Here is a 23,683-nt window from a genome sequence, read left to right on the forward strand (position 1 = left end):
AGAAATTCCTGACTGCACCACCAATATCACAGTGCATAAGGTTTCCATTCGAAAATGAGTCAATTTCAAATGACGGTTGACCCTCATTTTTTTTTAAAACCATTTATAACTGAAACAAACTTCATAAGGCACATGTCAAATAATCAAGACAGTATAGGGATCCACAAAGTAACAGAACAGAGAGGAATAACCTCTCTCCAAAATACAGTAGGTCAGCATAGAAAAAGGAAGAAACAGAGTCAGATTGTCAGTTTCCGGGGTTCCAGGCATTTTCATCCCATCTTGAGATCCAGGATGGGATGAAAGGAGCCCTCCTTCTTGGGCACAACAAAAATGGAATATTGCCCCATACTTTCTTGAAATATGCGCACCGGAACCACAGCCCTCAGTCTGAGGAGCCTTTGAAGCGTGAACTCCACTGCCTGCTTCTTCTACGAGGAGTGGCAAGGGGACACCATGAACACGTATTGAAGATACTGCGAAATTCCAGTGCAAACCCTTCACATATCACCTCCAGTACCCACTGGTCCGATATGATCTCGACCCACCTCCGATTAAAAAAAAAAAAAAGAGAGAGAGAGAGAGAAAGAGAGACCTCTCCCTATTTCCTGTTCCGGAAGGTGGGTCAGCAAACTTTCATTGGGAAGCTCTGTTCTGTCGGGGATGAAAGAACTGAGACCTACCGAAAGGCCTAGTCCCTTGAAAGGTCATCCCTCTGTAGGGACGAAAATGCCTGGAACCCCAGAAACAACCCCTCATACCAAAAGGGGTGCTGTAACTGTTTCTTATTCTCTGGCAACCGAGACACTGGAAGCTTGCCTGACTTACTGCCTCTTTCTCCAACTCACTCCCAAATAAGAGCGAGCCTTTAAAGGGCATCTTGGTAAGATTGGCTTTGGAAGCTATGTCAGCTGATCAATTTCACAAGCAGAGTTGACGCCTGGCCGCTCTCACCAAAGCCACTCCTCTGGCCAAGGTCCAGACCAAATCACAGCCCGCGTCTGCTAAAAAGGTGGCAGCAGGCTCCATAACCACTCTGGAATTCCCTCCAGACTCATCAATCTCCTAAGAGAGAAACAAACAGGATGTCGCCACTAGGGCGCAACAGGAGGCAATCTGCGAATTCATCGCCACTGCCTCAAAGGCTTGCTTAAGAATAGCCTCAATCCTTCTGTCATGACATCCTTCAAGGCTGCTCCTCTCTCTACAGGGATAGTCGTCCGCTTAGACACGGCACATACCAGAGCATCCACGTTGGGAACACGTAAACGCTCTGTCACAGCCGGATCCAGGGGGTACAGGCCTTCCAATGTCCAACTCCCTTTAAAATTTGCCTCTGGGGCATCCCACTCCAGATCAATCAATCAATTCCTGGATGGCATCCATCAATTGAAAAAACAACATAAGGAAACCAAAATGGGATTCTTCCTCTGCTCTGCCATAGCATCCGAACCAGGGACACCCAGCTGTTTCAAGGTCTGGGAAATCAGGGCTGGCAGTTCATCTCTGTGAAAGAACCACAACATGGTTCAATAAGGTTCCAGCCCTGGAGGAATTTCCCCATCTTCCAGGGAATCAGGATAGACATCATCAGTGCCATCCATTTTCCAGTTGGGAACACTGCGGGGAGCTGAGGCGAGCCCCGGTGCTTAAGCATAGGACTGGAAGAGGGAGAAGCCACCGGAAGGTCCGACCACACAGAAATGGGGGAAGCGGAGGACTGCGCCTGAAGAAAGCCTTGTAAGCCTTGAAAAAATTCCACCCAAGAAAAAGCAGCCGGGTCCAGACCAAGCCCAGAAGGAACTGGAGCTGGTCCCACAGACCTGCCCTCACCAGCGGAGGAGCCAGTCAAGGGAGAACCAAGATCTGGCATCCCCTCAGTCAAGGCTGTGACCAACCCATCTTCAGAAAGGGAAGTGCCAGGCTTAGAAAAATCTGATGAAGACGACACTTCCTGAGCGTCTGAGCAGGACTGACACGGGTTAGAAGCCCGGTCAGGCTGAGAAGTCCTAATATGACAGGCAACACAAGTAGGAAGACGCTTAGGCTTCTTGCTTACCAGCGTCATAACTGCAGTAAATGTGCGCTGGAACGGCTCGCGCTCAAAACTGAACCATGCCCCAAAATAATCACCTAGAAAAAACCGCGGCAAGGCACACGCACAACCTGTGCACCAAGTTAAGCATGTAAAAAATTTTGTGTGTGTAAAAAAAGTGTGCCCAAAAACCAAGCGCACTGCGCACACCTACGGCCTATAAAGGGCAGCAGAACATGCATGAGAGCACGCGAAAACGGCTGCCGCAGCCTACCACATAGCGTGCAAGAAAAAAAGTCTAAGTGTGGGGCCTAGCCCACTGGGGGCTGCTCAACCTGTCAGGCTGCCCAGTTCCCCAAACCCAACAGAAGCAAGAATGAATGTTGGTATGGCGCACCGAGAACGCAGACTGGACGAAGTCCTGAAACCCCTCTGTCTCTGATTCAGGTAAAACTGTCTTTTTTTTTTAAACCTTACCTGAGCTTAGCGATTACCGGCTGAATACAGAGACTGTCTCTGCCTGTGGGGGCTGAGGGCATCTGCCGTCATGCTGCCCTCAGCCTCCTGCACCCGCTGCCTTTCAGCTAAACTAGCAGCTAAGTCCATGCCGGGAAACCGAGCAGACCGGACCAAGGGAAACCTGTGAGCCGCCACGGAAATCACCTCAGGAATTCTCAGCTGGGGAGGGACCTTTAGGTATCACCACAGGAGTGCGGGGCTTTCTTTTCCTGACGTTAGAATTTCAAATTTCTCCTTCCAAAAAGCTCGAAGCAATCCCCATAGGGAGCTGCACGTCCACCATCTGCTGGAGACGGAGAATACTGGCGGGCTGGGACCACTGCAGGGCTTTATATACCAGGACGTCAGCTTGCTCCGTCTCCATCTCCTGGCAGGGGAGCATAAACCCACTGGTCCTGAGTCCATCTGTCTACATGCTAGCAAATGCAGCACTTGAAACCATGCCCACCAGAAGCATTTCCCAGCAGGCTCCCTGGCGCTGTACAAAAGCAGAGCATGGAAGCCTCAGTCAGCATGCTGCCAAAGGATAGGAGAAGAAACCACTAGTCAGGAGGCATGCTGCTGCAATGGGGGAGGGGAAGAGGGAGACTCTCAGGGGTGTGTGGAGAGGAAAGGACATGCTAGGGGATAGAATTAGATATAGGTATGCTGCTGAATGGGTGAGTGGGAAAAGCTGCTTAACACGGTTTTATTCCACCAAAATAAACGCAGATATTTACCCAGAAAAAGGAGTCATATTTTTTCACCAATTTTCTCCTGTTTTTATTCTTATCATAATAAATTCCTGGGGAAAAATTTTAAAAGCATAAAAACCAAAAATCAAGGTCCCTAAACACACTGTAAATCAAGAACTAGCCAAGGAGGATCGTGAGAGAGCGCGAGCGCTCGCAAGGCCGTGCCCTAACCTCCCCTCGCATGCCCTGCAGTAATTTCTCCAGAGCAGGACAGAGCAGCACTGGTGGGACTCTGAGGTAGCTAACCCTGCTACTGTACTGCTCCCCCACCCCCCTCTAAGAATGAGCCGAGGACTCTCTGTGTTCACTGATGTCACTCTGGCGCCTTCCAAATGCAGCAAAGCCAGAAAACCAAATGTGCAACAAAATGCCTGCAACCATAAATCATAGCAGGAGACTCACCATGTGAACACATCTCAGGGCCTTTACTCAGATTTCAGCAACGAGGCAACAAACAGTGAAAAGTACATTATGTGTCTGGGTTGCTAGGAGATTTCAAAGTATAAATTACTGAAAATAAAACCTATGTAGGGACTTCACTAAACCCACCCACAACCTAATTTTAGGCTTTCTAATGCTAAGTGCCGAAGAAACGGTACTGGGAGAGCACTGGATGGCACTGCATTCTTTTCTGTAGACCTCTGCAAGGCACCTTTAGTCCCTTTCACCTTCAACTGCTGTCACAGATTTACCATACAACTCTCTCTCTCTCACCTTCAAAGAACCCAAAATCAGATACAGAGAGAGAAAGGGGCCTCAAGCAACATAAGCAAAAAAAAAAAAAAAAAATCAGGTAAAAGACTCAGACAGGCGTGGCTTAATGGGGAAAAGAATCATGGTTTTAGCAAAGGGAAGTCTTGCCTTACCAATGTTTTTGATTTTTTGAAGGTGTAAAATAACCACGTAGATAAAGGTGAGCTGGCTGATATCACCTCTTTAGATTTTTCAGAGAGCATTTGACAAAGTCCCTCATGAGACTCCTCAGGAAATTAAAAAGGGACGGGATAGAATGTAATGTCCTGTTCTGACTTGGAAACTGCTTAAAAAAATAGGAACAGAGGGAAGGACTACATGATCAGTACCACAGAGATTTGTACTGGGACCTGTTCTGTTTAACCATTATAAGTGATCTGAAAAAAAGGGAACGACAAGTGAAGTGAGCAGATTTGCAGATGACACAAAATGATTCAAAGTTGTTAAAACCAACAGATTGCCAAGTACTGTAGAGGGACCTTGAGAGACTAGGAAACCGGATATCTGAACGGCAGATGGAAATTAATGAGGGAACAGTGCAAAGGGATGCACATAAGGAAAATAATCCCAACTACAGGTACATGATGCTGGGTTCTGTACTGGGAGTCCCCTTCCAGGTAAAAGACTTTGGAGTCCTTATGGAGAATACACTGACATCTTCAGCTCAGTGTGCGGCGGCAGCAGCAGTGGTCAAAAAAAGCAAACAGAACATTAAGAAAGATACAAAAAGGTATATTGCCTCTGTATCAAGCCATGGTGAGACTGCACCTTGAAAACCGTGCACAGTTCTGGTCGCCCTAGCTCAAAAAGAGAGCAGAACTAGAAAAGATCTGGGGTATGTGACAAAAATGGTAAAGGGGATGGAATGACGCTCCTCTGATGAGAGGCTATGCAGGCTAAGGCTCTTTAGCTTGGAAAAGGGATGGTCAAGAGGGCACATGACAGAAGTTTATAAAATCAGGAATGGGGTGGAACAGGTAGATAAAAGGTCAGTTATTTACCCTTTCAAATAATACCAAAACAAGGGGATGCTCCATGAAACTAACTACCAACAGATTGAAAACTAATAGCAGAAAAGTACTTTTTCATTCAGCGCACAATCAAGCTATGGCATCTGTTGCCAGAGGATGTGGTCAAGGCAACTAGCATTGCAGGGTTTGAAAGAGGTTTGGACAAGTTCTTGGAGGAGAAGTCCGTAATATATTATTAGCAAGGAAGCCTAAGTAAAGCTATTGCTATCCCTGGGAGTTAACAGGAAACAGATCTACTTTATGGGATATGCCAGGAACTTGTGACCTGAACTGGCCACTGTTGGAGACAGGATGCTGGGCTTGATGGACCTTGGTCTAACCCAGCATGGCACTTATGTTCTTATATTCAATATTCTGCACATCATAGGGCACAAAGACAGCAGGTTGTAGTCTCACCTGCAAGCATCAACCTTTGACTCTGGGTGCTTTACTGTACTTAAAATGAAGAATTTTAAATTTCTCTTCATCACTTGGGGCATGCATGCAACTTGAGTTTTTCCATCTGGGTGCTCAGCAGCATCAGAGCAAGCACCACCTCCATGCTGGCTGCGGAGGGCACTGCACTGTGGTCTTTGATGGTAAATTTACACCTGAAACTGTGCATGGCTACTGTATGTCAGTACATATCCTGTACTGAAGAACTCCAAAAAGTATCATCTTAGTGCAAAAGGACCTTGTTTTTGGGATTTGCTAGGCACTCGTGACCCAGTGACAGGATGATGGGCTTGATGGATCTTTGGTACGTTATGTTCTGGCTTGATGTACTGTTTTATATAATCAGCTGTTAGATACACAAGCCTCAGATCTTATCCTGGATCCTCAGCTAAAAGATACACAAGATTCATCACTGCATCCTGTAAGGCCTGGCTATATGCACTACATATAGAACATAAATGCCAGATAAACAGTCACTACAAAAACCTACTAAAATGTGGGTAGCTGCCGAGGTCATCGATGCTGTTCAAAATGTCACACTACTTTTTTTTTACATAGAATGAGACTTACTTAATTCACACTGTTATTCACCCTGCTCTCATGACTTATACCTCCCTATTAAGCATACATTTATGTAAATGATGCAAACCATAAGCCATGCTCAACACACAAGCTAAACTGTAAATATAATTTAATTCTGTTCCAAACTGTCACACTATTTCTTCTTCCCCCAATACTGTATGGGATATAAGCCTTCTACATTTTCAAAATTATTTTTCCAGCTAAAATAGCTGGTGTCTGACAGTGCAGGAAGCCACTCCATTTTATCATTGCACACCACCAGAAAAGGGAGTGTGGGGGTGTCTTTATTGCAAACCACACTGAATGTTCATCTTCTATATGGCCTCCAGACGGGATACGGTAGCAAATATTAATGACCGGGGCATTACAGCTACACTTCATCAATGGCTTCCTGAGTCACACATCCTCTTAAAGTTATTTCTTTTATATCTAAAAACAATGATCTATTACCCTCCTAGGCAAGCAACTCCCGAAAATTTCAGACTGATGGCGAGTGAGGCCTTTTGATCGACAGATGAGGGGCACTGACAGACCAGAAACACTAGGAAAGAGGCATCCGTTTAAACTGGTAACTCCGATTAATCCTTTTATTCCTGGAGGTTGAAACCTGCATGCAATAGCTAGCAGGTAATTGTACTTTAAACCACAGTTGGGACCCACCCACAAGTCACCTTTCTCTAGTGCTTCATTTTATTTACTTTTTTTTTTTCACCTCGTCTTGAGCTGATACTTTACTCGTAGAGATTATGCTCAAGGGTGGGTATCTGATCACAGTATATATATATATATATATATATATATTTTTATTTTTTTTTTCCCTGGTGTGCAGAGATATGCAGGGGCTTTTACTAAAACCGTTCTCCTGCTGTCTATACTCCGACGACGGAAAAAGGCAGGGAGAGGAATCCTGCAGCCCCAGTTCTCAGGGCTCTTCCAGCGGAGACGGATCCTACAGCTCCCAGCACCCGCGGGCTCACGAATGTGAGAGGGAAGGACAGATCCTGCAATCCCAGCTCTACTCCGCTCACCCCCGGTGCAGGAGGAAGGGAGTGATCCTGCAGATTATTCGGGATGGGGGAATCTTGAGCAGTAGATTGGAAACACAAGTGTGTAACCTGAGACCAGACCAGAAACCCACAAACAGCAGCAAAACTTCTGAGCAACAGCTGTCAGCAGAGTGACGAACCCATTTAAAATACAGATAACAAATGTCAAAATACATTTCCAATAACTAGGTAAAGCCGTCTTTATTTCAATCTTCCAAGCCATTCAGAAATATCCCCAAGCACCCCCCTTATCCACAAGGTAAATAAGCAGCCTCCGGAGCCCCGCGGATCCCCTTCCCCCAGCCGTGAGCTTCTCTCTGCGCTTACCTTCATGTCATTGACGATAGTCTGGAAGAGCCCTCCCAGCGCGCTGCACTCTTTCTCCAAACCCGCATCCATCTTTACGTGGGCGCCGCACGATCCCCGCGATACTATCCCAGGGACCAAAGCACAAGCACGGCGCTCCCTGGGGTTGGGACCCGCCGATCAAAGCACAACTGCGTTACTGTGGCGATCGAGGGAGGGAGGCCCAGCTCAGCACAACCGGGGCTGCTGCACGGATCTTGGCTTTGTGCGTGCAGCTGGGATCGGCGCGTGACTCACCGCCCGCATAGTGTGTCTGCCCGTCCCACCCGCGCCCCCGCCCAGGCTCCGTGCACAGGACGCCCAGTGCTCACTCAACGCGAGGGAGCCCCCTCCCCCGCTCACCTGGCACTACAAACCCGCCTCCCGGCACTAAGCACAAAACAGAACCCGGGACGCAAACTTTTGCCAGGCTGCAAGGAGAAAGGCCCGCCCCCAGGCTCCGCTCGTCTGATTGGAGCAGCCTCTAAACCGAACTACTCTGATTGGAACAGGTGCTGCTGTCATTCATTCAGCCTCCGGCGGCCGCTCCTCTCGGAATGTTTACAGCTGGACGCTGAGCCGGCATCCCGGAGCCCGCTAGAAGGCCCGAGCAACCAATCAGACGCCAGGGAGCCCTAACCAGGACTGACTATTATACTTCCGTCTGGTCCGAGCGCCCTCTGGTGGGGACCAGGGGAGGAGCCTCAATGTTTCTGATATTAGGACCCCCCCGGCATCTGATGGGATAGTAGAGTGGCTGCAGTGTTAGTCCACTTGAATGCACGATTAACAAAAGAAAAATAAGGCGGTATCTTTTCATTGGACTAATTTAATACATTTCTTGATTAGCTTTTGGGAGCTCCATGCTCTTTGATTAGGTCAAACAAAATGAGGTTATCAGATATTTTCCAGAAAATGCAATTATCTTTCCTGATAATTTCTTTACCTTGAGTCGTGTTATGCCAGGAATTTCCCTCCTCCACAACTGCTGGAGACAGAGCACACATCTTTTTTTTTTCTTGTGACACAGGTCCAGGTATAAGGGAAGCGTGGCCTCGGGCAGTTGCCATTAAACCTGAGAAAGCAAGAAAGGGAGAACTATCCTACACACATTTGTGGTTATAAAAGAGAGAGAAACAAAAACTGTCCCGGACAGAGATATTCCCTGATGCTCTCCAGCATTAAAATAGCAGTATATGTGTACAGCAATCTTTGTTACAGCTGCCTTATGTAAGAACTTTTTGTCATATCAGGGTGCAAAATAAGGTCTTCCTCAATAATCCCAGTCTGCTGGAATGAGATGCAGATTGAATTTGGAGAAGAGAGAGAACTAATGAAGTTTTGTAAGAAGCTTAAGACCTGGCTAATGATTTCTGGAGAGTAGGTGGATGGTGGGAAGGAGAAAAAAAATCTCTTTTAGGATGCTCAGAGAGTATTTTGTTGATGATAATTTTTTTTAAGTTTTTGAGTTTTGTTTTATATTTTGTTTTATGTATTGTAATTTGTTTTCATTGTTTTACATCACTTTGAGCAATTTATTAATAAATATTTTCTCTTCCTAATCACTCTCTTATATTTTTTAATTATCATTTAACTTCTACATTCCCTTTCTTTCTTTTTTTTGAAAGAAAGTGATAGAGGCTGGAGCTTCTATCCCTCCTGTTGGATATGTCTGACAAAGAGGTAGCTTGGACACTGCCCTTTGTCCCACCGGGGTCTGATCACATCCTCTTCCCGCATGAGCTTTTGGACTGGTCTAGCAGGAGTCAAGGAAGAAAAATTATCAGGTCAGATAACTTTTCACCTTCCTTACTCATGGGAAATACCAAAGCTACTATTTCCTTGGTGGGGAGAGGAAGAGTGTGCTGGCCTAAGGACACCTGACCCAAAACTGTATTTATCTTCGCCAGTATGTCCAGCCGGTAATGTTTAGTAAATGAATGCAAGGATGCGCAGGTGGGTACCCCGCAGAGTTCTTCTGGGTGACTAGGCACACCTCCATCCATGACATTGCCTGTGCTCTGGTAGAATGTGCCTGGAGCCCTGCCAGTACCTGCTTCCGCTTGATATACACTGAGGTGATTGGTTCTTTCACCCATTTGGGTATCGTAGGTTTAGAAGCTGAACCTCCATGTAGCACAAACAGCCTATCCATCTTGCGGAAGGGGTACGTGACCTTTAGATATCTTAACAGTATGTGATGGACATGTAATAAATGGAAGTCCATGTCTTCCTTCCATATCTTACTGTCCTTAAAGCCGGGAATGACACTACCTGATTTAGGTGGAACGGCAACATTACTTTGGACAGAAAGGGGACCAGTTGCAAGGTGACCACATCCGATGTGAACATCAGGTAAGGGTCGCTGAAGAGCAGGGCTTGTATCTCTGCGATTTGCCTTGCTGAGCACAGATGACTACCAGAAAAGCTGCTTTCAAGGAGAGATCTTTTAATGACGCCTGCCTTGTTGGTTTGAAGGGAGGCCCTGTTAAGGCCTTAAGAATCAAGTTAAGGTCCCATTGTGGGACTATGGTCTAAAAGGGGGTCTAATATGCTTTGGCCCCCCCCCCCCAAGAATTGGCCAATGTCTGGATGCGCAGCTATATGAAAATCCTTAATTGCTCCTCTGTAACAGGATATAGCTACCAACTGCACCTTTAAGGAGCTAAGTAATAACCCGTTATCCAACTGTCATTGGATGAAGTCTAGGAAGGACACATCTGCCTTCTGGGGGATATCGAATGTGTATGACAGGAATCCTTGAATAACTGTTGTATGCCTTTAGCAGAGTTGAGATTAATATAGGGAGTATCCCTTTCTGTGCAGCCATGACCTTTCAAGGGCCAGGCCTTAAGACAAAATGGAGACAGGTCCTCTATCTGAATCAGGCCTTGCCATAACAGAGCATGTCCTGCAGGGAAACATAACGGGCTCCCTGCTAATAGCCAAGATTTAGGAATAGATGATTCTTTTTAAAGTTCTTCCTATTAGAGGCCAAGGTCAAAATACATAGAACAGGACTTCTTTTGGCCAGGGAGTTATCAGGGGATCTAACATGCTGGAGCCTGGCTCTTTCCATTTTCTGAAGAATGTCTGCGTTGCCATTCGCCCATGAATGGTGAATTTTCAAAAGTTGCATGTGTAAAAATCAGCAGCTATGCATATAAAAAACTCAATATACATGCGCAAATCAGGGTCTGTGGTATGTCTGGCAGCTTGCAGGATAGCCCTGCAAGCCACCCCACTTACCCCGACACCACTGACAGGCCCTTACATCCTTGCGGCAAGAATGCTGCTGAGTGTGGCACGGCTGCCACCCATGCCACCTCCATTCAGGATCCTTCTGAGGTGTGCGTACATCTGACGTGCTGGCTCTTAAAGGGGCTGAGGTAGGAAAGTCCCCGCAACACTCTTTGATGAGATCAGCTGCCCCTCCCTACTTAAGGCTGGCCTGGCACATCTCAGGCTCAGCAACAGGTTTTCTGATGTGCCTTGTGTCCCAATGTGTGTTTGCCATTCCTGCTTCTTGTTCCTGTCTTGTCTGTGTCCTGCCCTAGTCATTGTCTGGCCTGTCTTGGTCTTTGTCTCTGTCCCCTTCAGCTTGACTTCCTGGATTCTGATCGCTGCCTGGACCTGATTTTCTGGTTTGGACCCAACCCAGCCTCATCTGCTCTCTGCCCTGACCTTTGGTCAGTTATCCGTCTCTGCTGTCTGCTGCCTGCCCCGACCTCTGGCATGTCACTCGTCTCTGCTGTCTGCTGCCTGCCCTGACCTTTGCCTGGCCTTGGACTCTCATTCCTGGTCTTCCCAAAGGACCCCTCTAAGACCTACCAGCCTCCAGAACCCAAGGGCTCACCCTGCAGGGGAGGTGGCTGGAATAGGCAAAGCTTCAGCTGGTCCCACCAAAGGGCTTCTCCGCCAGCTGCTGTTGTAGTTCTTATGGGCTTGCTCACTAGGCAGCACCTGTTGTGTCTGTCGGTTCCTGACGCCTTCTCTCCGCCCTCCTTACCTCTTTGGTGACTCCCTCTTCGCCCGCGGGATTGGCTGCCACGGCGTCCTTCTGCCGAAGTCCTCCGGTGTCCCCGGACCAGCTAGACGCTGCAACCCGCCATGTTTCCTGGAGGCCTAGGGGCACGCGCACGGCGCAGCCCCAACATAAATACCGGCGATGGCGCGAACCTCAGGGTCGTCCCCCTGAGATGACGTCACCCGCAACGGATATATAAGGTCTTAGAATTTGCTAACACATCGAGTTAGCAAGGAATGGAATGGACTCGCTTCGGATTCCAAGCTACTCTGCCTCCTCGGACTTACCAGGAGTACCCGCTCCTCGGGGGCCTCGCTCTCTCCTTTGTTTTTCAGGTGACAGTCTGATCCGCTCCTCGAGGGCCCTTGTTCCCAGACTTGCTCTGTATTCTCTTCTGCCTGGAAGTCATCACTGCCAACTACATCAGTGAGTTACCATCGCTCTCTCAGAGCTTTCCCTGGAACCAGGTACTCGCTCCTCGAGGGCCTATACATTCCAGCTCCTGGGCTTCTATGAGACCATTGTGTGAGTGTTCTATCAAGCTTCCTTACCTGAACTCTGCATACCCTGCCTACTCACTATATTCAGTTTCTCAACAGCTCAGCCATCCAGGGATCGCTGTTCCAGTACCTGAGGGACTACGGCCCTGCCGGGCATTCCAGCTCACTACTGCCACCTCTGGTGGTTCCTTATATGGTTTAATAAAAGATCTATTGTGTGTCTGTCTCCAAACTCTGAGCCTGACCGGTGGTCCCTCTCAGGATCTTCCCCCGTAGGCGTGGTCATCTGCCACCAGCCCAAGGATCCACCCACAAATATCCCTATCTGTTTGATAACTCCCTAACAGATTGCTAACTCCTAACAGAACTCCAACAGCACCAACCACACCACAGCACCAAGGGTCCACATCTCCTGTGAGCATTACAGTCTGCAAGTAAATCTGTGTGTGTAAAAAAGGGGCGAGCCAGGGGTGTTTCAGGCTGGGGCCAACATTTAGCGAGTACGTTGCTATTTTACAAGCAATTTATGCATGTAAATTTGGCAGTTTATTTGCATATATTTACTGCTGTTTAATATCTGGAATAGATGATCATAAACATCTTAAAAGTGAAATAATGACTGGGGGGGGGGGGTGTCTGGGTGAAATGGGACTTCAACTGAAGAGCCAAGAGTGTCTCAATGACCTGTAGATGGACTGAGCAAACTGGGAGATTAATTGGTAAAACTGGTAATTTAATTGCAATGCATTCTAGACAATCTCCCAACATATGCATGTAAATGCTGACTTATGGGAAGTAAATATGCCTAATTTACATGTGTTAAATGTACTTGTATATTGCTGTAAGATTAGATATAAAAATACGTATGTATGTCAGATCTGAAAATTTATTTGGCTAAATTCTGACTTATCTGGTTAAGTAGCAACTTATGCTATACTTAGCCAGATAAGTTCCAAGTTATCCAGCTAAGTAGCAGCAGAGCCGCTAATTAGCTGAATAAGTCAGATAGCCACATATATTTTTAAAGTGCTATTTATCTGACTAACTGATTTTGCTGGATAAGTAGCAGTTTTTTAAATGTATCCATCTGTCTGACTTAGCTGGATAAGAAGTATTTTAAGACTTATCTGGCTATGTAGTGGCTTTGCAGCTACTTAGCCAGATAAATTGATATTTATCCAGATAAGTATTGCTACATAGCTGGGTAACTCAGAATTTATCCAGATAAAATGTGTTCACTCATTTTTTACATGAGTGAGCATGTTCCTCATGAGAAGCTTCTAGGAAAAGTAAAAAGTCATGGGATAGGTGGCAATGTCCTTTCGTGGATTAAAAACTGGCTAAAAGACAGGAAACAGAGAGTAGGATTAAATGGACAATTTTCTCGGTGGAAGAAAGTCGGCAGTGGAGTGCCTCAGGGATCTGTATTGGAAGCCGTGCTTTTCAATATATTTATAAATGATCTGGAAAGGACCAAGACGAATGAGGTAATCAAATTTGCAGATGAAACAAAATTATTCTGATTAGTTAAATCAAAAGCGGATTGTGATAAATTGCAGGAAGACCTTGTGAGACTGGAAAATTGGGCATCCAAATGGCAGATGAAATTTAATATGGATAAGTGCAAGGTGATGCATATAGGGAAAAATAATCCATGCTATAGTTACACAATGTTAGGTTCCATATTAGGAGCTACCACCCAAGAAAGACATCTAGGCATCACAGTGGATAATACATTGAAATCGTCAGTTCAGTGTGCTGCGGCAGTCAAAAAAGCAAACAGAATGTTGGGAATTATTAGAAAGGGAATGGTGAATAAAACGGAAAATGTCATAATGCCTCTGTATCGCTCCATAGTGAGACCGCACCTTGAATACTGTGTACAATTCTGGTCGCCGCATCTCAAAAAAGATATAGTTGCGATGGAGAAGGTACAGAGAAGGGCAACCAAAATGATAAAGGGATGGAACAGCTCCCCTATGAGGAAAGACTAAAGAGGTTAGCACTGTTCAGCTTGGAGAAGAGACGACTGAGGGGGGATATGATAGAGGTGTTTAAAATCATGAGAGGTCTAGAACGGGTAGATGTGAATCGGTTATTTACTCTTTCAGATAATAGAAAGACTAGGGGGCACTCCATGAAGTTAGCATATGGCACATTTAAAACTAATCAGAGAAAGTTCTTTTTCACTCAACACACAATTAAACTCTGGAATTTGTTGCCAGGGGATATGGTTATTGCAATTAGTGTAGCTGGGTTTAAAAAAGGTTTGGATAAGTTCTTGGAGGAGAAGTCCATTACCTGCTATTAATTAAGTTGACTTAGAAAATAGCCATTGCTATTGCTAGCAACAGTAGCATGGAATAGACTTAGTTTATGTGTGCCTGCCAGGTTCTTATGGCCTGGATTGGCCACTGTTGGAGACAGGATGCTGGGCTTGATGGACCCCTTGGTCTGACCCAGTATGGCATGTTCTTATGTTCCCAGGTACATTTACGTGTATTTTATATCCTGCATACTTCATGTGTGCACAGGTTCTAAAATACCAGAGCATTTTGTATGTGCCCACATATACACATATATGGGCATGCGCATGCACATTTTAAAGTTATCCTCCGTCTACTGCTGGTTGTCCACCACCAGCTTGCAATCATCAGAAATGCTTCCCAGCTGAGATGCCATTCCCTGGGCTCCAGCTTGTTCCTGCTGAGCAAGTTGGTTTGAACATTCTCAACTCCCACAGTGTGTGGGCTGCTGACAGGCAGTACAGGTTTAACTCTACCTACCTGCATATCCTGGCAGCTTCGATTGCTAAACTCTTGCTGTAAGTGCCTCCCCTGCTTGTTCATAGATGCTACCATTTTTGCATTGTCTGAAAGTATTCTGACCCTTGCCCTTTAATTTCAGGCAGCAAGTGAAGAGTACCTGCCCAATTGCTCTTATCTCTAGCCTGTTTATTGACTATGTTCTTTCCCTCCTTGTCCATTGCCCCTAGGCAATCTGGCCCTGGCAATGAGCTCCCCAGCCATATTTGCTAGCCTCCATGGTTATAGTGATCCACTCTGGAGGGTCTAGATCTACCCCCTTTAGTAGTCTGACCGGATCTGTCCACCAATTCAAGTTCTCCCTTACTGCCTAAGGAAGTAGAAGGTGCAAGCCACAGTCCCTCTATTCTAGAGACCACCAGGAAAGGAAAGTCCTGTGTAATGGGCACATGTGGGCCCATGGAACCAAATCTATTGTGGTCATCATTAGTTTGAGAAGATGGAGGTGCATATTGGGCCTGGAAACTTTTTACTTTTCCCATTCTCTTTGGAATAAGAGTAACACAACCTTTTCTTTTAGCAAATAGTGCCTCAAGAAACCCCAGTGATTGTATTAGGCGTAAACTGCTTTGGGGGTAGTTTACTATCCATCCAAGTTTCTCCATAAGATGGACCAGAGTACTGGAGGCCTTTTGGCACTCCTGGAAGGACTTGACTCTGATAAGACAACCATCCAGGTAGGAATGGACCAAAAGACCTTGCTCATGCAGTGCAGCATCCACTACCACTATTACCTTGGTGAAGGTTTCGGGGACAGTGCTGAGTATGAAAGGCACAGCATGGAATTGAAAGTGTTTGCCTAGTAGTATCGAAGAGGAGCAGATTCTGATAAGAATCCCATATTGGGATGTGAAAGAAGTATGCTTCTGCCAAATCATGGGAGGTCAAGAATTTCCCTCTTCTTACAGACATAATGACTGAGGGGAATGTCTCCATTCAGAAGTACAGGACCCTCTGGCACATGTCGACCACCTTGAGATCCAAAACCGAATGAAAGGAGCCTTCCTTTTTTGGGAACTAGGAAATAGATTGAGTATGTTCCTCTACCCTGGTCCCCTGTGGGAACTGGAATAAAAGCCTGTAAGTGCTGCAGCCTTGCTAGTGTGACTTCTATAGCCTCCTTTTTGCTTGTGGACAAATATGGGGCTGCCATAAAGGCTTGTGGCACTGAAGTCAGCAAGTCTAGTCTCTTCAGATGGTCTCTAATACCCACAGGTCTGATGTAATGTGGATCCATTCCATGTAAAACTCTTGTAGGCAGCAGGAAGCTCCTGTGTATCATTGGGGGGGATGAACTGACCCTGCACCTGTGGCCTGTCACCTTTGATCTTTCTTGCTCCTCAAAAGGGCTGGGCCTTAGATTTCCTGAATCATTGAGGTACATATCTGCCTGCCTTAAATCTCCGGTAATCTCTGAGGTGCTGATGTCTATGGCCAAGCATAACTGAATATGTCCTATCTCGGAGAGTTACCGAAATTTGGCCTCCTCCAGGTCTTTTAAAGTTTTTCTAATTCTTCACTGAAGAGTAAGCCCCCTTTGAAGGGCAATTTGCAGAGTGGGTTTGGAGACAGTGTCTGCTGCCCAAATACAGAGCTATAGAAGTCTCCTCACTGCCACTCTTGAGTCTACCGCCCTTGAAGTCACCCTGATAAAGACATATAGGGTATCTGCTATAGAGTTGCCAACTGGTTCCAGATTTTCAGGACAGGCTGATTCAGTCTTGGCTTTACTCCACTGCATGCAAGGACTTGTAGTTCTGATTTCCCTATTGCAATTTCTAAGAAAAGCAAGAATACAGGTCCCTGCATGCAGTAGGGTAAAACCAGGATTGTCCTGAAATATGGTGCCAGCTGGCAACCCTAATCTGCTAAGAAGGTCATCCTGGAGTGTATTCTTGCTGTATCGTTGGACTTGGGGAGCTGTTGAACCCAGCGCACTGCTGCTCGCGCTATGTAGCCATCATAGTTGGCTGCTTGTAACGCCATAGCAACAGTCGAAAAGGCATGCTTCAACATTGCCTCAATCTTCCTGTAATGGTTCTGCCTGCTATGAAGCCTCCCCACCAGAAAAGGTCATTAGCAAGTTTCGTACATAGCTGTCCTAACCACTTCCTCACTAATCATCTGATGCGGCAGTTCCAGCCCTACTTAACCCAGCTTGTCTTTTCCCTTGGTGCCTCTTCATTTATTCACTTTGGCTCCTTGACCTGGCCATCTTTGCCTTATTATCCTGCCTTGCCTTGTGGCCTACCTTGGCCTACCTGCCTTGCTCTGTGCCTTTCCAGGCCTGCTGGCCTCGCTCTGTGGCCTTTCAGGCCCACCTGCCATGCTCGGTGCCCTCTTGGGTTTTCCAGTCCGACTTGCGGCCTTCGGGCCTTCTAGGTTTGCTTAACCAGCCTTATGCCCTGTTGGGCCTTCCTGTTTATTGTTGACTGTTCTATCTAGTCCTTGTCTTGTCCAGTTCAGTCCTTGTTGGATATCCCAGGCCCTGCCCTTGTCCTTTGGTCCAAGCCTGCCCTTGATCCCAGCCTGTGCTGTGTTCCAGCCCCATCTATATCCAGCTCCTGCCTATCCTTGGTACAAGCCCAGCCTCCAGCCCTGCCTATATCCAGCGCCTGTCTGCCTTTAGTACTAACCTTGCCTCCAGCCCTGCCGGAATCCAGTTCCCAGCCTGTGCCTGAATCCAGCACTAGCCATGACATTCTGTAGAAGGCAAGTCCTACCAGTCCCCAGAACCCAAGGGCTCAATCTCCAGGGGAGGAGGCTAGTTAGGCAGAAGACCACCTATAATCCTGCCCTGAAGCCCTGTGCCACTTCTGTGAGGGTGATCTCTAATTCCAGCCTACCAGACCATGACACTTCCTATCCCGGGGATCTCTCAATGCTGCCTGCCTTCCACTGGGATAGTCATTTTGCAGGTAATTGCAGAGTCTAAGCCGGCATCCACTCTGGAAATTCTCAACAGGGTATTTTTCTCCTCTGGAAGCAGGGGTGGATTTTACCCATCAGCCTCCCCCGAGGAGAGTCCCATTCAGTCAATACCATAGCTCTTAAAGCAGGGTGCAGGAGGGAGGCTTTTGGATTCTCTGTAGGATTGAGTCTCCCTCTATCTCATCATTGCCCTTAGAGTCTGAAATCTTGAGGGTGGCCATTACATTAGAAATCAATGCTGACAGCTCCTCTCTACAAAACAAGCATACTACGTGGATTCTTCCTCCTTGGAGGAGAATTCCCCATCTTCCATAGAATCCACTTGTAAAAGGTGATCGGACTCTGACAAGGAGTCTTCTCTGAACTCCCTGCGTGAGAGTCTGAGGGGAGGGGCCAGAGTATCTATGGCCCACCCTCACCTGCTTTAGTGGTGGCTCTTTAACGTCAGGTGCATGAGAAGGATTTGGCGGAGATGGGAGGGGCTGCTTCCCAGACTGCTGCAATGCACAAAATGCTTGATGATTTAAGAGGACAAACTGAGGTGAGTGGGCCTCAGGGGTCTGTGCCGCGACACTTCTCTGTGGCTCCTAGGGCGCTATGCCTGCCCCCCACCTTCATCCCGTTTCAGTACAGATGAAATCTCCAAGGGGAGGCCTGAGTGGAGCAGTCTGTGAGGGAGGGCATCTAGATCTGAAATGGTGCCATCTGGGAGCACTCCTGCCATTGCTCCTGCTACTGATCCATCCTGAGGGCCCTCTAGCTCCTTTGAGATTTCCCTGGAGGGAGAAATGGTGCTACCTCCTCCTGGGCTTGTTGCTCCTTGTCTCTGTCACACACAGGACAGAGGGAGTCAACCACGGTGGGAAGTTTCTTGGAGCCACATACCATGCACCTACGGCCCCTGTGCATTATTGTAGGTATCTTTACTTCTTTTTTTTTTGTAATTGTTTATTTTCCTGTACAGTCAACAATAAACAACAAGATTTCTGTAATTGTACAAGCCTTAAATTGAATATATCACACCCCTGTACAGAATTTCAATATAATAAAACACTCCAAAAACTTAAATCTTGTCTCTGATTGCCATTCACTTTTCAGTTTAACCCCCCCCCTAAACAACCCCATCCTCCCACCACTCCCCCTTCCACCCCACTCCCCTCCCTCTCTCTCCTCCTCCTATAGGCCTGCTATAGAGTAGGTCCAGTGGTTGTTATGATGTCAATATGTGAAGCTTTCCAGAGGCAGTATGGGTTCCAGATCGCATGAAATTTCTGTACCCTTTGATTCCTCATGGCGGTGAGGTACCCCAGCTGATACACTCTGGCTACATGTAGACGGTTGAACATTCTTCCACATATATGCAATTTCGCAACGGGTCGCTATCAAATATTGTAGCACTAACAGTTTCTGTGAGTCATCTAGTGTATCATCAAACATGCTTAACAGACAGAGTTTAGGAGTTCGAGTTATGCGGACACCCAAAACTTCAAAAAGGTGACCTAGCATTCTGCCCATGTTTTCACCACCTTAGGGCAAGTCCACCACATATGAAAGAAGGTGCCTTTCTCCCCACACTGCCTCCAACACATGGGGCTGACCCTATTATTTAATTTGTGTAGGCGTTCGGGTGACATACCACCTATATAGCAGTTTATCACCATTTTCTTTAATAATGGCTGATATCGAACTCCTGCGCGTATGTGTGTGACACATATCCCACTCTGTTTCGGATAACTCAACCCCAAGGTCCTCTTCCCAGCGTAGTTGATGGTTCATTTTAATTTTAGGTCCACTATTGATAATCATATATAATCTTGTGATTGGGCGAGTCAACGGACTAGTCTGTACACACAGGGATTCATACTTTGTCTTCTCGGAAAGGAAAGCCGATGATACTCCTTCCACTTTAAAATAATGTGCTAATTGTAAGTATGTATGCCTATCGATGGGATCCAAGGTGTAATGCTGTTGGAGGTCAACATATGGAATTAGTTGGGTACCACAATAGAACTGACCAATCAATGTTAGACCCTTCCCCTGTCATCTGCGGATAAAGACCCTATCCGTTCCTGGTGGGAAAGCCGGATCATACAGGAAGGATGACATATGATGTACCCTCTTATCCCCCACCAAACAGGTCCTCCATTTCAGCCACACCTTGAGCACAGTTTGAGAGAACGGTGTTAACTGCCTATATGTATCTTTGCCCCCCATTTTACTCCAAACCCTGTATTCAAGGGGGGGCTCACCAGCTACTACCTGTGCTATATTGATCCATGGTTTTATGTCCCCCTTCCCGTGCCAGCTGATGATCACTCCTAGTAAAATAGCTGAGTAGTACCAGTATAGATTAGCTATATTAAGACCTCCTCTACTCCTGTCTCTGTATAGTACCTGTCGGGACACCCTGGGAGGTTTTCTTTTGCATATAAATCGAAAAATTTTCCTCTGCCATATGCGCAAGGAGCCCTCTGGTACTTCTACAGGTAAGGTTTGGAACATGTAACAGAAGCGTGGTAAAACATTCATCTTGATCACCGCAATCCTTCCAAACCATGAGATATCTGATCTGTCCCATCTGTCCATATCTCGTTGTATCTGATCAATAAGGGGGTCATAATTTATATGGAACAGATCATCAAGATTGGTTCCAATCTTGACTCCAAGATATTTTACGTAATTTTTAGCCAATTGGAAGGGCAAAGATTCTCCGACATGCACATACTGCGCTGCTGACATGGACACATTCAATAATTCAGACTTGTCAGCATTTATTTTGAAGCCTGACAGCTGCCCAAATTTAGTGAGTTCCTCCAGTAGAGTTGGCAAGGATGTTCCCGGTTCTGAAACCGTAAAAAGCAAATCGTGGGGAAGTAACTGAATCTTCCAATCAGTAAGTTGGCAAATATATATATATATTTTCTGCCTTTACCCTCAATTTGATTAGGGAACTTTTTGTGTTATTATGTTATGATTGCTCATACACAGGTCTCCTTTTTTAGTGGTTTTGTAACGATGGAAGGGATTATTGTTTCCTTTATTTCTTTTGGTAGTAATGTTTAAATGATTGAATATTTGTGAAACCCCTTCCTGATTAATGCTTCAATGTAGATTGAAACAATGTAAAATTTTGAAAATTGTAAATAAAAAAAAAAAAAAAGCAAATCGTCTGCAAAAAGGGACAGTTTATAGTCAGCCGTCCCGATACGTATTCCTTGAATCTGTTCGTAAGTTCTCACTCTAGTGCGAATGGTTCAAGTAAAAATAGAGGAGGAGATAAAGGGCACCCCTGACTTGTTCCCCGTTTTACCTTGAAGGGATCCGAGTAAGCTCCGTTAATTTTTATTCTTGCTTGGGGATGTTCATACAATTTCTGAACCCAATTGATAAATGAGTCACCCAGCCCCATTTTCTCTAGCACCTGGAATAAATGCGGCCAATGTACGCGGTCGAAGGCCTTTTCGGCGTCGACCACTAGTAAGACTGCCGGGATGTCCTGGCGCTGTGCCCACCACATTAGTTCAACCACCCTGCGGACATTATCTGAGGCTAATCGACCGGGTATAAACCCAGATTGATCCGCTGCTACTAGGATGGGTGCTACTCTCCCGAGGTGCACCGTCAAAACCCTAGCCAATATATTAAGGTCTATGTTGATCAGGGATATCGGTCGGTATGACCTGCATAGTGTGTGGTCCCTACCAGGTTTTGCCAGCACAGTGATGCCTGCTGTGTTGGATACCGGGGCAATCAAGCCGTCTGAGCGTAAGGAATCTTTACTTCTTTTTATTATTTTTTTGAGAAGTAAGAGGGTTGAAGGCCTTGGGAAGATAACCTCGGCTTCCCCCAGAGCTGCTGCAGGAATCACCCCCAAATGCCCCTCTTAAATCTCCCGCAGGGACTGCTTGCCTTGATGTGGTCCTACGCTGCGCCACAGCCCCGCACGCTGCCACCGGGCTTTCCGTGCCATCCCAAGCCTTGTGGGGGCTTTTTCAAGTTATAGCAGTAAGCTGCTGCCACGGGGGCTTCCTAGGACATTTTTAACGATGACAGAGCCTTCCAAGGCTTTGCAGGCTGAAATGCCGTAATGGCTAAATTCCCTGATATCACCATGATCCCTTCCTCTCACTCTCCAGACACACTCCTGGGGTTACAGGCAGAGGTCAGGCATCAAAACCCTGCTGGCTGTTTTGTTTTCAGCTTTATGGAGGCGCAACACAAATACAACAACCAAACATGAATACGGGGAATAAATATTTTTTGTAAATAAACTCTGGTGACCAGTATCTTTATTTCGGGTAACAACCAAAAATCAGAAGTACCTCGGTACAAATAAACACTGTTTTTGCTTTTAACTTATGTATATGTCACTCTTGTAAAGCTCTCCTTATTATAAACACAGGCCTTTTCATGTCTCTAAATCCACAAGTCATACAGACGTAGCTTGCTGTGAAGTGTAAATGATCCACCAGACTTCAGATAGTTTCATTGGACAAAAACAAGCGGCGTCCAGATCCCAGCTTTGTACCACATTATCTCTCCGGCCTCTGATGCCAAAACACTGACAGTATCGGGCGGCTGCACAGTGTCTTGATGAAGCTTTACAAGAGTGACTTTAAACTGGTGATGCGTTCATAATTGGAATAAATATAATAGCACACAATTTCACTTTTTCACATATACATAAGTTAAAAGCAAAAACGGTGTTTATTTGTACCGAGGTACATCCAATTTTGGTTGTTACCCGAGATAAAGATACCGGACACCAAAGTTTATTTACAAAAAATGTTTATTCCCCGTATTCAGGCTTGGTTGTTTATATTTAAAAAAAGGGGGGATTTATTTTGAGGTTGATGGGTTGTTTTGGTGAATACAACACAAATACAGCCAAAATACAGGGAGAGCAGACGAGGGAAGAAAAGCAGGGAAGGAGGCGGAAGTCTATTCCTCTACCCTGCACTAACTCCTAGTTCCCAAGCCCATAGGTGGGAACCCTCTATCAGGGCAGCTCGCCCAAACCTCTCAGGCACTGGGAGTGATCCCGAGAGGAGTTCAACCAAGAGAAGGTAGAGAATTTCTCTCTCTGGGAGGAGGCTATCACTGGGGGAAAAACAGCCACTAAGAAGATTTGGCCCAGGAGCCAGCAGTCTCTACCAGGCTGTGGAAGAACCAAGGCTCTGGGAGTTGACTAGGAACCTGCTCTTATTAGTCCACAGCTTGCTGGAGACAGAGACTACTGGCAACTGCCTGGAGTCACACCTCCCTTAGACTTGAATGTGATGACACAAGCAAGAAAAAGGAGTGTGCTTTGTTTTCAGCAACTGTGGAGGAGGGAAATTCCCATGAGTAAGGACTGGTCTAGTAAGAAGATGAGAAAAATGCATTCTACTGATAGCGTGAAGGGAATAGGAGTGGGTCATGGTGGATGATCAGCAGAGCTGTAGCCAGGCAATTTAATTTGGCACCTATGGCCAAGTGAAAAATTGGGCCCCCTCCCACCCTGTACACAACACCATGAACTGGGAGAATCTGTTAAATGTTTTTTGGTTTTTTTTATTTAAAACACTTATTATTTATAATCTATAAATAGACATAAATGTGACCCTTAGGTCTGTATAGATGCAATTCAAAACCCCTATCCAATTGTTAATCTCTACCTTGTTGAGCGTCAGGAGCTGAAAAAGGAGTGCATGTCAGACTTGGAGTGGAGATAGGGGGAACTCACTGGCTCTGTTATGGAAACTATCTGTTATGAAGCTTTGATAAATGAATATCTACCTGGTTTAATAAGATAAATCCTGTGAAGTTTACAATTATCAAAATTATCAGCTATTTTGAATAAATCATTTTGGAATGTGACAAAAACATTTATTTACTTACTTACATTTGATTACTTGCACACTCTACTCAGCACCGAGTG

The 23,683-nt window shown here is 46.1% G+C and overlaps 1 protein-coding gene across 1 annotated transcript in view; it reads right to left on the minus strand.

Annotated features, from left to right (window-relative positions):
* Positions 1 to 8,053, minus strand: part of LOC115096946 (protein MTSS 2-like) — a 180,911-nt gene extending 172,858 nt beyond the window's left edge. The window contains exon 1 of the mRNA XM_029612279.1: positions 7,463 to 8,053. Within this exon, the coding sequence (XP_029468139.1) occupies positions 7,463 to 7,534 (72 nt within the window). The 5' untranslated portion in view covers positions 7,535 to 8,053. The remainder of the gene's footprint in view (positions 1 to 7,462) is intronic.
* Between the last annotated feature and the right edge of the window lie 15,630 nt (positions 8,054 to 23,683).

Source organism: Rhinatrema bivittatum, chromosome 8, assembly GCF_901001135.1.
Source record: "Rhinatrema bivittatum chromosome 8, aRhiBiv1.1, whole genome shotgun sequence".
NCBI lineage: Eukaryota > Metazoa > Chordata > Amphibia > Gymnophiona > Rhinatrematidae > Rhinatrema > Rhinatrema bivittatum.